Source organism: Macaca nemestrina, chromosome 15 (assembly GCF_043159975.1).
Source record: "Macaca nemestrina isolate mMacNem1 chromosome 15, mMacNem.hap1, whole genome shotgun sequence".
Lineage (NCBI taxonomy): Eukaryota > Metazoa > Chordata > Mammalia > Primates > Cercopithecidae > Macaca > Macaca nemestrina.
Window position 1 is genome coordinate 98,375,375 of NC_092139.1, and position 12,883 is coordinate 98,388,257.

General features: G+C 45.3%; 1 protein-coding gene and 1 long non-coding RNA gene across 6 annotated transcripts in view; one reads left to right on the plus strand and one right to left on the minus strand.

The window, feature by feature from the left end:
• The window catches only part of LOC105487217 (oxysterol binding protein 2), a 222,089-nt gene that overhangs the window by 46,381 nt on the left and 162,825 nt on the right, over positions 1-12,883 (plus strand). For all 5 annotated transcript variants that reach the window (XM_011750595.2, XM_071080408.1, XM_071080409.1 and 2 more), the window contains exon 2: positions 3,858-4,066. In XM_011750595.2, coding sequence (XP_011748897.1) covers positions 3,858-4,066 — 209 coding nt within the window. The remainder of the gene's footprint in view (positions 1-3,857; positions 4,067-12,883) is intronic.
• LOC139358712 (uncharacterized) overlaps positions 1-12,883 on the minus strand; it is a 43,694-nt gene that overhangs the window by 4,852 nt on the left and 25,959 nt on the right. The window lies entirely within an intron of this gene.

Genomic DNA, 12,883 nt, shown 5'->3' on the forward strand with positions numbered 1-12,883 from the left:
CTTTCCTGATTTTAGGCCCACAATGCTCACTGTCCTAATTTTAGGATGAGAGTCTAAATCTTTTTTTTTTTTTTTTGAGATGGAGTCTCGCTCTGTTGCTCAGGCTGGAGTGCAGTGGCACGATCTCGGCTCACCACAACCTCCGCCTCCAGGGTTCAAACGATTCTCCTGCCTCAGCCTCCTGAATAACTGGGACTACAGGCATGCACAACCATGCCCAGCTAATTTTTGTATTTTTAGTAGAGACAGGGTTTCACTATGTTAGCCAGGCTGGTCTCAAACTCCTGACCTCGTGATCTCTCCACCTCGGCCTCCCAAAGTGCTGGGATTACAGGCGTGAGCCACCGTGCACGGCTGAAACTCTAAAACAACGTAGCCTACAAGGTACTGAATTGAGTCCCTGACTTATTTTCTTTTCCTTTTTTTTTTTTTTTTTTTTTTTTTTTTAGAAATATGCTTACCCACCTGCCTGATTTTCTTGCTTCATTTTTCCCTCATCTGCTCTCTTGTTCTCGGCACTCTGGCCAAAGGACCTTTCTTTCTATTCCTTGGAAGCTGAGAACTGCTGCTTGCCTCGTGGGCTTTGCCCCTGCTGCTCTCTCTCTCCAGAACACTGCCCATCCGCCTCTTATTTCTGAGCTAAGCCATAATGTCATTTTTGGTGAGTCACTACACTAACACCTGAACAATTTCTAGCCTAAAATGTCCTTAAATCTGAAAATGTCAGGCTTCCAACAGGCATGCCCAGCTTCGCCCGTTTTCTAAATTAGAGTGACTTTCCTTCGAGCAAAACATACCAGCAGCTAAGAGTTGGGCTTTCCTTCAGCTACGTGTCATCTCCTCTAAGGAATGTGCCCAAAGCACAAGGGAATCGGAAAAGACAATCGCTGTTCAAAAAAAGACAGATGTCTTTTTTTTTTTTTTCCTTTAAGACGAAGTTTCGCTCTTGTCGCCCAGGCTGGAGTGCAATGGTGCCATCTTGGCTCCTTGCAAGCTCCGCCTCCCAGGTTCAAGCGATTCTCCTGCCTCAGCCTCCCGAGTAGCTGGGACTACAGGCACCCACCACCATACCCTGCTAATTTTTGTATTTTTCAGCAGAGATGGGGTTTCACCATGTTGGCCAGGCTGGTCACAATCTCCTGACTGCAAGTGATCCACCCGCCTCCTCCTCCCAAAGTGCTGGGATTACAGGAGTGAGCCACTGCGCCCAGCTGACAAATGTCTGATTGAGTGTCGAGTCATTTGACTTTAGAACTGATAGAAGAATAAAAAAAATGACAGATGATGAGCTGCCAGGGAAAATAAATTCGCATTAAAAGGTAGCAGAAAATTACCAAATGAGCTCCTACCACTGGACGTATTAAATGCTGGCCAATCACTCTTCCTTTTCTAATGCCCTACATGGGAAAAGATTTATTATGTCATAGGGGTTCTGAATTTCCTTCAAGTGTCTAAGGAGTGAGTTAGGTCCAGTCATGATAGTTGGATCTCCATTTTCTGACATTAATTGTAACTGGAAATGGCATACACTTTAGTCACCTACCCTGTCCTTATTTTGATACCATTAACTCCATCATCTTATAACTAGCAGAGGGCCCAGTCCCTTGTCATGAGGTTGTACTGTGTTTGCCCAACCAGTGCCTTCAACTAATCCATGTGGAGCCAGGAAATGGGGCATCCTTGCTCTGTAGATCTCATGATAGAACAAAAGGACAGCATCGGGGAGACAGTGGTCCCAGGTGCCTCCCAGCAGGAGATGCCTCTCCATCTGCCCCCTCAGGCTCTGGGCCTCCAATTTCAGTTTTAGTGGCAGGATCCCAACCTGCTCCAACTCCATAGTTCTCTTTTTTTGTTTTGTTTTGAGATGGAGTCTCGCTCGGTCACCCAGGCTGGAGTGCAGTGGCACCATTTTGGCTCACTGCAATCTCCACCTCCCGGGTTCGAGTGATTCTCCTGCCCCAGCCTCCCAAGTAGCTGGGACTACAGGTGCATGCTACCACGCCCAGCTAATTTTTGTAATTTTGTAACTGCCCAAGGGGTTCACCTTGCCCACTGCCTAGACAGAGCCGATTCATCAAGAAGGGGAATTGCAATAGAGAAAGAGTAATCCACACAGAGCCTGCTGTGCGCGAGACAGGAGTTTTATTATTATTCAAGTCTGTCTCCCTGAGCATTGGGGAGCAAAGTTTTTGTTCTGTTTTGTTTGTTTTTGAGAAAGAGTTCCACTCTGTAGCCCAGGCTGGAGTGCAGTGGTGCGATCTCAGCTCACTGCAACCTCTGCCTCCCCCGTCCTGGTTTAAGCAGTTCTCCTGCTTCAGCCTCCCAAGTAGCTGGGATTACAGGCAAGCGCCACCATGCCCAGCTAATTTTTGTATTTTTAGTAGAGACGGGATTTCACCACGTTGGCCAGGCTGGTCTCAACCTCAGGTGATCCAACCATCTCGGCCTCCCAAAGTGTTGGGATTATAGGTGGAGCCACTGTGCCCAACAGAGGGGAGCAGAGTTTTTAAGGATAACTTGGTGGGTGTTGGGGGAACCAGTGAACCAGGAGTACTGATTGGTCAGGAATGAAATTATAGTTAGTCAAAGCTGTCTTCTTGTACTGAGTCAGTTCCTAGGTGGGGGCCACAAGATCAGACGAGTCAGTTTATCTATGTGGGTGGTGCCAGCTGATCCATCAAGTGCAGGGTTTGCAAAATATCTCAAGCACTGCTCTTAGGAGCAGTTTAGGGAGGGTCAGAATCTTATAGCCTCCAAATGTATGACTCCCAAGCAATAATTTCTAATCCTGTGGCTAATGTTACTCTAGTCCCCAGGCGAGAAGGAGGTCTGCTTTGGGAAAGGGCTGTTCTCATCTTTGTTTAAACTGTAAACTACAAGCTAGGCATGGTGGCTCATGCCTGTAATCACAGCAAATTTGGGAGGCCAAGGCGGGCGGATCACCTGAGGTTGGGAGTTCAAGACCAGCCTGCCCAACATGGAGAAACCCTGTCTCTACTAAAAATACAAAAAATTAGCCAGGCGTGGTGGCGCATGCCTGTGATCCCTGCTACTCGGGAGGCTGAGGCAGGAGAATCACTAGAACCCAGGAGGCGGAGGTTGCGGTGAGCCAGGATCACGCCACTGCACTCCAGCCTGGACAACAAGAGTGAAACTCCATCGCAAAAACAAAACAAAACAAAACAAAACAAAACAAAACAAAACAAAAAACTATAAACTACAAACTAAGTTTATCTCAAAGTTAGTTAGTTCAGCCTATGCCCAGGAATGAACAAAGACAGCTTGGAGATTAGAAGCAAGATAGAGTCGGTTAAGTTAGATCTCTTTCACTGTGTCAGTCATAATTTTGCAAAGGCAGTTTCATTTTTAGTAGAAACGGGGTTTCACCTTGTTGGCTCCTGACCTCAAGTGATCCACCCGCCTCGGTCTCCCGAAGTGCTGGGATTACAGGTGTGAGCCACCGCGCCTGGCCCCAACTCCGTGGTTCTAAGACTTAATGAAAAGAGTTTAGCACAGAGACCGAAGGCTGATCTGTCTTGAGAGACCCTGGGCAGTCACTCTGCCATTTCCTGGTGTCTGCGAGGCTTTAGACTACACCAGACACTCCCTGCACACGTGGCACCGATGCAGGCCCCCGTCCCTCTGCCACTCCCCACAGAGAGCAGTTGTGGTCTTAAAGTCCCCTTTACCCAAGTCATGACCAGGCAGTTCCAACAGGCATTATCTCCCAACTTTGACTCCAGGGCTTCTCCCAGCTCTGAGGGTCTGAGATTCTGAAGATTTGCCTGGAGGGTTTCTTTAGTCTGGAGCCATTGAGACTAGGAGCCTCACCCCGTTCCTTCTCTTACATCCTACAGAAATCAGGGTGAAATGGCCCACACGTGCCGTGGAACCATCAACCTGTCCACCGCGCACATTGACACAGAGGACTCTTGTGGTATCTTGCTGACCAGTGGGGCCAGGAGCTACCACCTCAAGGCCGGCTCAGAGGTGGACCGGCAGCAGTGGATCACCGCCCTGGAGCTGGCCAAGGCCAAGGCTGTCCGCGTGATGAACACTCATTCAGGTAGTGAGCGCTTGGGACAGCGGGTGTGTATATGGTGGTGTCATGAGTGGAGGAAGTGGGAATTGCAAGCAGCTGGTGGCCAGTGGTGGCCAGGAGACCCAGGCCAGCCCGGATCAATCTGGAAGGTCAAGGTGCGTGCATGTTCTGTGTATCGTCAGCAGTGAGAGGCTCAGCCATTCTGTCTGGCCAGCAGTTCTTGGCATGGAAATGTTTTTGATGGGCAAGAACTGTGTGTGCCTTTCTTTGCGCTAGTCAGGACTTCAGCAGACCCTTCAGATGCTGCAGGGGTCAGGTCCAGAAGCAGCTGTCAGTGTGTGCCTCAAGCCAGCCTTTTCCCTAGGTTCCCCTATAGTGGAGAGTGAAACCATTTAGCCAAAGCTGCTGCCTTTGCTTATTAGGGAGGCCAGCTCAGATGTCCTGAGCAAGACATTTTATTTTTTACTTTAATAAATTTATTTTATTTTTTGAGACAGAGTCTCACTCTGTCACCCAGGCTGGCGTACAGTGGCGTGATCTCGGCTCACTGCAACCTCTGCCTTCCATGTTCAAGCAATTATCCTGCCTTAGCCTTCCAAGTAGCTGGGATTATAGGCGCACGCCACCATGCCCAGCTAATTTTTGTATTTTTAATACAGACAGGGTTTCATCATGTTGGCCAGGCTGGTTTCAAATTCCTGACCTCAGGTGATATGCCCACTTCGGCCTCCCAAAGTACTGGGATTACAGGCGTGAGCCACCACGCCGGGCCAATAAATTTATTTTTTAAATATGTAATGTTCGGCCGGGCGTGGTGGCACATGCCTGTAATCCCAGCATTTTGGGAGGCTGAGGCAGGTGGATCATGAGGTCAGGAGTTTGAGACCAGCCTAGCCAACATGGTGAAACCCAAAGATACAAAAAGTTAGCTGGGCGTGGTGGCATGTGCCTGTAATACCAGCTACTCAGGAGGCTGAGGCAGGAGAATCGCTTGAACCCAGGAGGCGGAGGTTGCAGTGAGCTGAGATTGCACCAGGGCAAGACACTGTCTCAAAAAAAAAAAAAAATGTTTTAACATGACTCATAAACCAACAGCGTCGAAAGCCTGTGCAGTGAGGTCTGTCTTTGACTCCTGGTTCCCAGTCACCTACCCCATTCTCCTACCCAGAGGCAACCAGAGATATATGTATCTTTACATATATATTCAAATAGGTACTTATTTCAGAGTAACTGCATTCACCGCCTTATTTTCCATTTAGCAATATGTCTTGGAAAATTTCCCTGTCAATATGTAAAAAGCTTCCTCTTTGTTCTTATGACAATGTAGTATTTCATTGTATGGGTGGACCGTAGTTTATTTAACCTATAGCTTGTTGATGAGCATTTGGGTTGTTTTCCTTATTTTGTTATGACATACTGTGCTGCCGTGAGTAACCTTTGCAAGTACTTCATTTCATGCACATATGAGTATAAATGAAATTTATGTTCCAGGAAGCCGGCTTGCTAGGTCAATAGGCGTGTACATTTGTAATTGTGCAAGGTATTGTCAAACTGCCTTCCACAGGGGTTGTGCCATGGAATGTTAACAGGAGTGTGTGAGGACACACACTTCCCACAGCCCTGCCTGGCCAGAGCTACAGTAAATGTTTCTGATGTTGAAAAAAAAAATGTGTCTACACACGCAGCTGTGATCGTTCTGAAGTCATTAGCGGAATGGTATATTCCACAGACCTATGTGTTTGTCTGGGGAGGCAGAGCTCCAGGTGAGAAGGGGGCACAGCCCCTGCTCTCCTGGACTATCTTGGAGACTGGGTGGGAAGATGGTGAGTCCTGTGGAAGGAGCTCGGCATTCAGCAGGATGAGAGGGGCTAGTGATGTTGGGCTTTACACCCCATCCCTGTCTCCCACGTTGGGGTCTGTCCCCCAGCTCTAGGGTCTCAGTGACTATTAAAGGGCACTGAAAACCAGTCTGGCTTTCTCTTTTGTCTCACTGATTTGGAGCATGGGCCACCTGCTTGGTGACTGTTCTCCCTGAGGTCAGCACTCATGTAGCTCTTGTGCGTCAGCAGTGATGCTGAGTTTGACAAGAGGTCCCCCAGGTACCACTCCGTTACCGAGTGAAGGAGGCAGGTGAGACCATCTCAGACATGGGCTGTGTTGGGACCCCCAGAAGGACCCGTGGTCTCAGTTTGTGTGCCTGTGGGAAGCCACTGTGGCAAAAGCTGTGGCTGGTGGCACAGCTGGGCTCAGGGCACTCGTACTGGCCAAGTGAGGATGCCCACTAGAGATCTAGCTTCCTCTTCTTGGTTTTGCTTTTCTAAGTATAAATAAATAAATAAATAAATGATAAATTGCCTTATTTTTTAGGAACTTCTTGAAAATAACGCAGCAGGTGGCAGTCATGGGATTAGTCATCCTGGAACAGTTTTCCTACGACAGCCAATGCGAGGGGTTTTTGCAATTGGTGGGGTTGGGGGGTGAGAGCAGGGAGCAGGGAAGTGCTTGTTAACTCAGCTGGCAGTGCTAGAGACTGCTAGCCCAGACTTCATCTAAAGGAGAAGGGACCCCTGAGGGAGTAACCTTAGCCTCAGCTTCCCTCATTGTATGAGATGCAGCACATGTGCCAAGAGCGCAGCCTTCTGGGCAAGGCCATGGGACAGAAACAAACATCCAGGTACCACTCAACGTAGGATTCCTCTCTTGTTGGCTTTTTGAAGCACGAATGAACCATGTTTGTGAAGGAAAAGCCTTCAGGCGGCTACTCTGTGTTTGTAGAAAGATTGGGACCACCTGGTTACGTCTTGGAACATAGCCCTTTTGTTGGCTTTCTGTTAAAGGCAAGGTCCTCCTCTCTGAGCTCTCAGGCTGATGTCAGAGAGTTGTGGTTTGTAACTTTTTGCCTGTCTTGGAGTCAGCTTGGGGCAGCCTTGAATGAGAGAAGATGGCCTAATGTCGCTCTCCTTGGGCCTGGCTGATGGTGGCCAGCTGGGTCAAGGACACAGATAGCACTTTAGGCAGGCCACTGTGGGTTATCCTGGGGCCTGTTTTCTTTTCCTGAACTGAGGACCCTGTCTCATCCTGCTGGAAGCCTACTTCCTACTTCTACTTATCTCTTGAAATCACCTGCTACTCCCCAGCTCTTTTGCCATGCCCTAATCCAAGTGCAATCCCCTCCTACCTGGATATCTATCAGGAGTTCGAGACCAGCCTGGCCAACATGGTGAAACCTCGTCTCTGCTAAAAATACAAAAATTAGCCAGGTATGGTGGTGCATGCCTGTAGTCCCAGCTACTCGGGAGGCTGAGGCAGGGGAATCGCTTGAACCTGGGAGGCAGAGGTTGCCGTGAGCTGAGATCACACCACTGCACTCCAGCCTGGGCAACAGAGTGAGACTCTGTCTCAAAACAAACAAACAAATCAACTCTTAGGTGCTATAAATCAACTAGACTTAGCAGGCATATACAAAACACTCAACAGCAGCAGAATATAATTTCTTTTCAAGTACACATGGAACATTTTTCAGGATAGACCATATGTTAGGCCACAAAACAAGTCTCAATAATTTTTTAAAAGATTGAGATTATATGAAGTATCTTTTCTGACCACAGTGGAATGAAGGTAGGAATCAATAACAGAGGTAACACTAGAAAATGCAGAAATACATGGAAGTTAAACAACATACTCTTAAACAACTAGTGGATCAAAGATGAAGTCACAAGGGAAATTCGAAAATACATTGAGATAAATGAAAACAAGAACACAATATACCAAAATTTTGGAATGCAGAAAAAGCAGTGCCCAGAGAGAAATGTATAGCTCTATCTATTCCTCATTTATGTGCCAGAAAAAATACAAAAAGAAAAAAAAGTATGGCTCTAAAAGTATATGTTTAAAAGAAGGAAAATAAATCTCAAATGAAAAACCAAATTTTATACCTGAAGGAAAGTAGGTAAAGAACCTGAGGGTGAAACACTTAATTTATTTTATGAGGCCAGCCCTGAAAGCCACACAAAGACATAACAAGAAAAGAAAACTATAAACCATTATCCTTTATGAATATAGCTGCAAAATCCCTCAACAAAATACTGGCAAACAAAACCATTAGCATATTTAAAGGGATTATACACCATGACCAAGTGGGACTTACCCCAGGAGTGGAAGTGTAGTTCAACAACAACCAAAACACAATCAATGTAGTACACCAATTTGATTGAGTGTAAAAAAAGCCACATGTGGCCATCTCAACTGATACAGAGAAAAGATCTGACAAATATTCAACACCCTTTCATGATGAACACACTCAGCAAGCTAGGAATAGAAGGCAACTTTAGCAACATGATAAAGGGCATTTATGAAAAACCCACAGCTAACATCATACTTGATGACGAAAGAATGAAAATTTCCTCCCTAAGATCAGGAACAAGTCAAGGATGCCCAGTTCCCCAAAGCTGTTCAACATTCTACTGGAAGTTCTAGACTGAACAATTAGACAAGAAAAATAAACAAAAGGAAAATTTGGAATGGAAAAAGTAAAACTTACTTTATTGGCACACATATGATCGTATGTATAGAAAAACTCAAAGAACCTACAAAAAAAAGAGAAACTATTAGAGTTAATAAATGAATTCGGCAAAGGTGTAGGGTTTTCTATATACTTGTATTTCTACATAGTTGTAAATAATAACCCAAAAAGGAAATGAAGAAAACAGTTTCATTTAAATAGCATCAAAGTTCGGGTACAGTGGCTCATGCCTGTAATCCTAGCACTTTGGGAGGCTGAGATGGGCAGATTGCCTGAGCTCAGGAGTTCGAGGCCTGCCTGAGCAACATGGTGAAACCCCCTCTCTACTAAAATAGAAAAACTTAGCCAGGTGTGGCGGCATGTACCTGTAATTCCAGCTACTCCAGAGGCTGAGGCAGGAGAATTGCTTGAACCTGGGAGGCAGAGGTTGCAGGGAGCTGAGATCGCACCACTGCACCCCAGCCTGGGCGACAGAGCAAGACTCCGTCTCCAAAAATAAAAAATAAAAAATAAATAAATAGCATCAAAATTTAAAATACTTAGGAATAAATTTAACCAAGGATGTGAAAAGGAAACTGAAACTAAAACATACTGGTGAAAAAAAAAAAAAAAAAGAAAAGACCTTTATAAATGGAAAGACATTCCATGTTCATGGATTGAAAGACATAATATTATTAACATGGTGAACTGCCTAAGCAATCCGTAGAATCAATGTGATCCCTATCAAAATCCACTGACCCTTTTTTGCAGAGATGGAAGCGTTTATTCTAAAATTCATATGGAATTAATTTCAGAGGACCCCCAAATTGTCAAAACAGTCTTGAAAAAGAACAGAGTTGGAAGACTCCACTTTTGAAACTTGCTAAGGGCTGTAGTAGTCAAGACAATGTGGTACTTGAGTAAAGATAGACATACAGATCAATGGAATAGAATTGAGAGTCCAGAAATAAACCCATACATCTCTAACCAATGGATTTTCAGCAAGAGTACCAAGATCATTTAATAGGGAAAGGACTGTCTCTTCAGCACATGATACAGAAATGATTGGATATCCACATACAAAATAATGAAGTTGGACTCCCCCCGTCCCCACCACCATATACAAAAATTAACTCAAAATCTGTATGGTGGCTCACACCTGTAATCCCAGCACTTTGGAAGGCTGAGGCAGGTGGATAACCTGAGGTCAGAAGTTTGAGACCAGCCTGGCCAACATGGTGAAACCCCATCTCTACTAAATATACAAAAATCAGTCAAGTGTGGTGGTGCACACCTATAGTCCCAGCTACTCAGGAGGCAGAGGCAGGAGAATTGCTTGAACCTGGGAGGCGGAGGTTGCAGTGAGCCAAGATTGTGTTGCTGCACTCTAGACTGGATGACAGAGCAAGACTCCATCAAAAAAAAAGAACTCAAAATGAATCAAAGACCTAAATATAAGAGTTAAACTAACAAAACTCTTAGAAAGAAAAAACAGGAGTAAATTTTCAAAACCTTGGATTTGACAATAAGTTTTTATTTTTAATTTTTATTTATTTGTTTATTTACTTAAGACAGGATCTCACTCTGTCAACCAGGCTGGAGTGCAGTGGTGAGATCTCAGCTCACTGCAGCCTTCGCCTCTCAGGCTCAAGTGATTCTCCTGCCTCAGCCTCCTGAGTATCTGGGACCACAGGAACGAGCCACCAGGCCAGCTAATTTTTGTATTTTTAGAAGAGACAGGGTTTTGCCCCATTGGCCAGGCTGGTCTCAAATTCCTGAGCTCAAGTGATCCGCCCACCTTGACCTCCCAAAGTGCTGGGACTACAGACATGTGCCACCGTACTCGGCCAGCAATAAGTTTTTAGATATGACACTAAAAACAAAAGCAGCTAAGAAAAAAGATGGATAAATTGGACTTCATCAAAATTTAAAAATTTTGTACATCAAAGACACTATCAAGAAAAGGAAAAGATAGCTCACAGAATGGGAGAAAATATATGCAAATCATATATTTAATAAAGGTTTAGCATCCAGAATATATAAAGGATTCTTACAACTCAACACCTAAAAGAAAAATTACCTATTTAAAAAAATGAGCAGGCCAGGCGCGGTGGCTCACTCCTGTAATCCCAGCACTTTGGGAGGCTGAGGTGGGTGGATCACTTGAGATCAGGACTTCTAGACCAGCCTGGCCAACATGGTGAAACCCCGTCTCTACTAAAAATGTAAAAATTAGCTGGGTGTGGTGGTGGGTGCCTGTAATCCCAGCTACTTGGAAGGCTGAGGCAGGAGAATCACTTGAACCTGGGAGGCAGAGGTTGCAGTGAGCCAAAATCACACCACTGCACTCCAGCCTAGGCAACAGAGCAAGACTAGGTCTCAAAATAATAATAAAATAAAATAGTGGACACATGGCTGGGTGTGGTGGCTCATGCCTATAATCCCAGCACTTTGGGAGGCTGAACTGAGTGGATCACTGGAGCTCAGGAGTTCGAGACCAGCCTGGGCAACATGGCAAAACCTCATCTCTACATAAAAACCAACCAACCAAACAACAACAACAAAAATAGCCAGTGTGGTGATACATACCTGTAGTCCCAGCTACTCAGGAAGCTGAGGTGGGAGGATGGCTTGAGCCCAGGAGGCAGAGGCTGAGATTGTGCCACTGCACTCTAGCCTGGGTGACAGAGCCAGACCCTGTCTTCCCCCAACCCGCCCCCCGACCAAAAAAGGCAAAGTACTTGAACAGACACATCTCCAAAGAAGCTAACAAATCCATGAAAAGAGAATCAACATTATTAGTCATTGAGGAAATGCAAATCCAAAAAACACTTCACACCCATTAGGATGGAAAATAACAACATCAAAAAAGAAAAGTAACAAGTGTTGGCAAGAGAGTGGAAACATTGGAACCCATATACATTGCTGGTGGAAATGTAAAATGATACAGCCACTGTGGAAATAGTTTGGCATTTTCTCAATAAATTAAATAGAATTGCCCCTGTGGCCCAGCAATTCCACTTCTGGGTCTATACCAAAAAATAATTGAAATCAGGTGCTCAAACAAGAACTTATACACGAACAATCATAGCAGCACTATTCACAATAGCCAAAAGGTGTGAAGAACCCACATGCCCATTAATGGGTGAATGGATAAAGAAAACGTGGTATATCCATACAATGGAGTATTATTCAGTCATGAAAAGGAATGAAGCACTGACACATGCTACAACATGGATGAACCTTGACAACATTATGGTAAGTGAAAAAAGCCAGACACAGAACACCCACATATTGTGTGATTCCATTTATATAAAATATCCAGAACAGGTAAATCCATAGTGATAGAAAGCAGACTAGTGGTTGGTAGGAACTAGGGGGAGATAGGAAGTGACAGCTTAATGGGTACAGGATTTCTTTTTGGGGTAATGAAAATATTGTGTAACTAGACAGAGGTGGTGGTTGCACGTTATGAACGTACTAAATATCACTTTAAAATGGGCCAGACATGGTGGCACATGCCTGTAATTCCAACACTTTGGGAGGCTGAGGCAAGAGGATTGCTTGAGCCCAGAAGTTTGAGGTTGCACTGAACCACGTTCATGCCACTGTACTCCAGTCTGGGTAACAGAGCAATGCCTTGTCCCTAAAAATAATAATAATAAAAATAAAATGATTAAAATGGTAAACGTTATGTATGTTTACATCCACACACACCCAAAATTATCTTAGGTGGCTTGCTGGTGCTCGTTGGGTAAAATCCAAGCTCTTCCTCACCTCAGAGGTAAGGCCCTTTGTGATCAGGCCCCTGCTGGCAGCTCCTTTCCTGCTCCTCTCTGCCCCGCCCACTGGGTTCAGTTCTGCTTCAGGGCCTTTGTACTTCCTGGTATCTCTGCCTAGAACACATATGACTGGTGTCCCATCTTCAGAGCTCAGCCTAATGTCACCTCAAAGTACTTTAAGCTGTTCCTCTCTTTTGAGACATCTCCATTATAGGACCCTGGATATTTTCTTCACTGCCATCTGCTGTCATTTTTATTTTTATTTATTTATATTTTGAGATGGAGTCTTGCTCTATCACCCAGGCTGGAGTGCAGTGGTGTGATCTTGGTTTACTGCAACCTCCATCTCTTGGGTTCAAGTGATTCTCCTGCCTCAGTCTGCAGCTGGGACTACAGGCACCCGCCACCACACCTGGCTGATTTTTGTATTTTTAGTAAAGGCAGGGTTTTACCATGTTGATCAGGCTGGTCTCGAATTCCTGACCTCAAATGATCCACCCACCTCTGCCTCCCAAAGTGCTGGGATTACAGCCATGAGCCTCCACACCCAGCCTATTT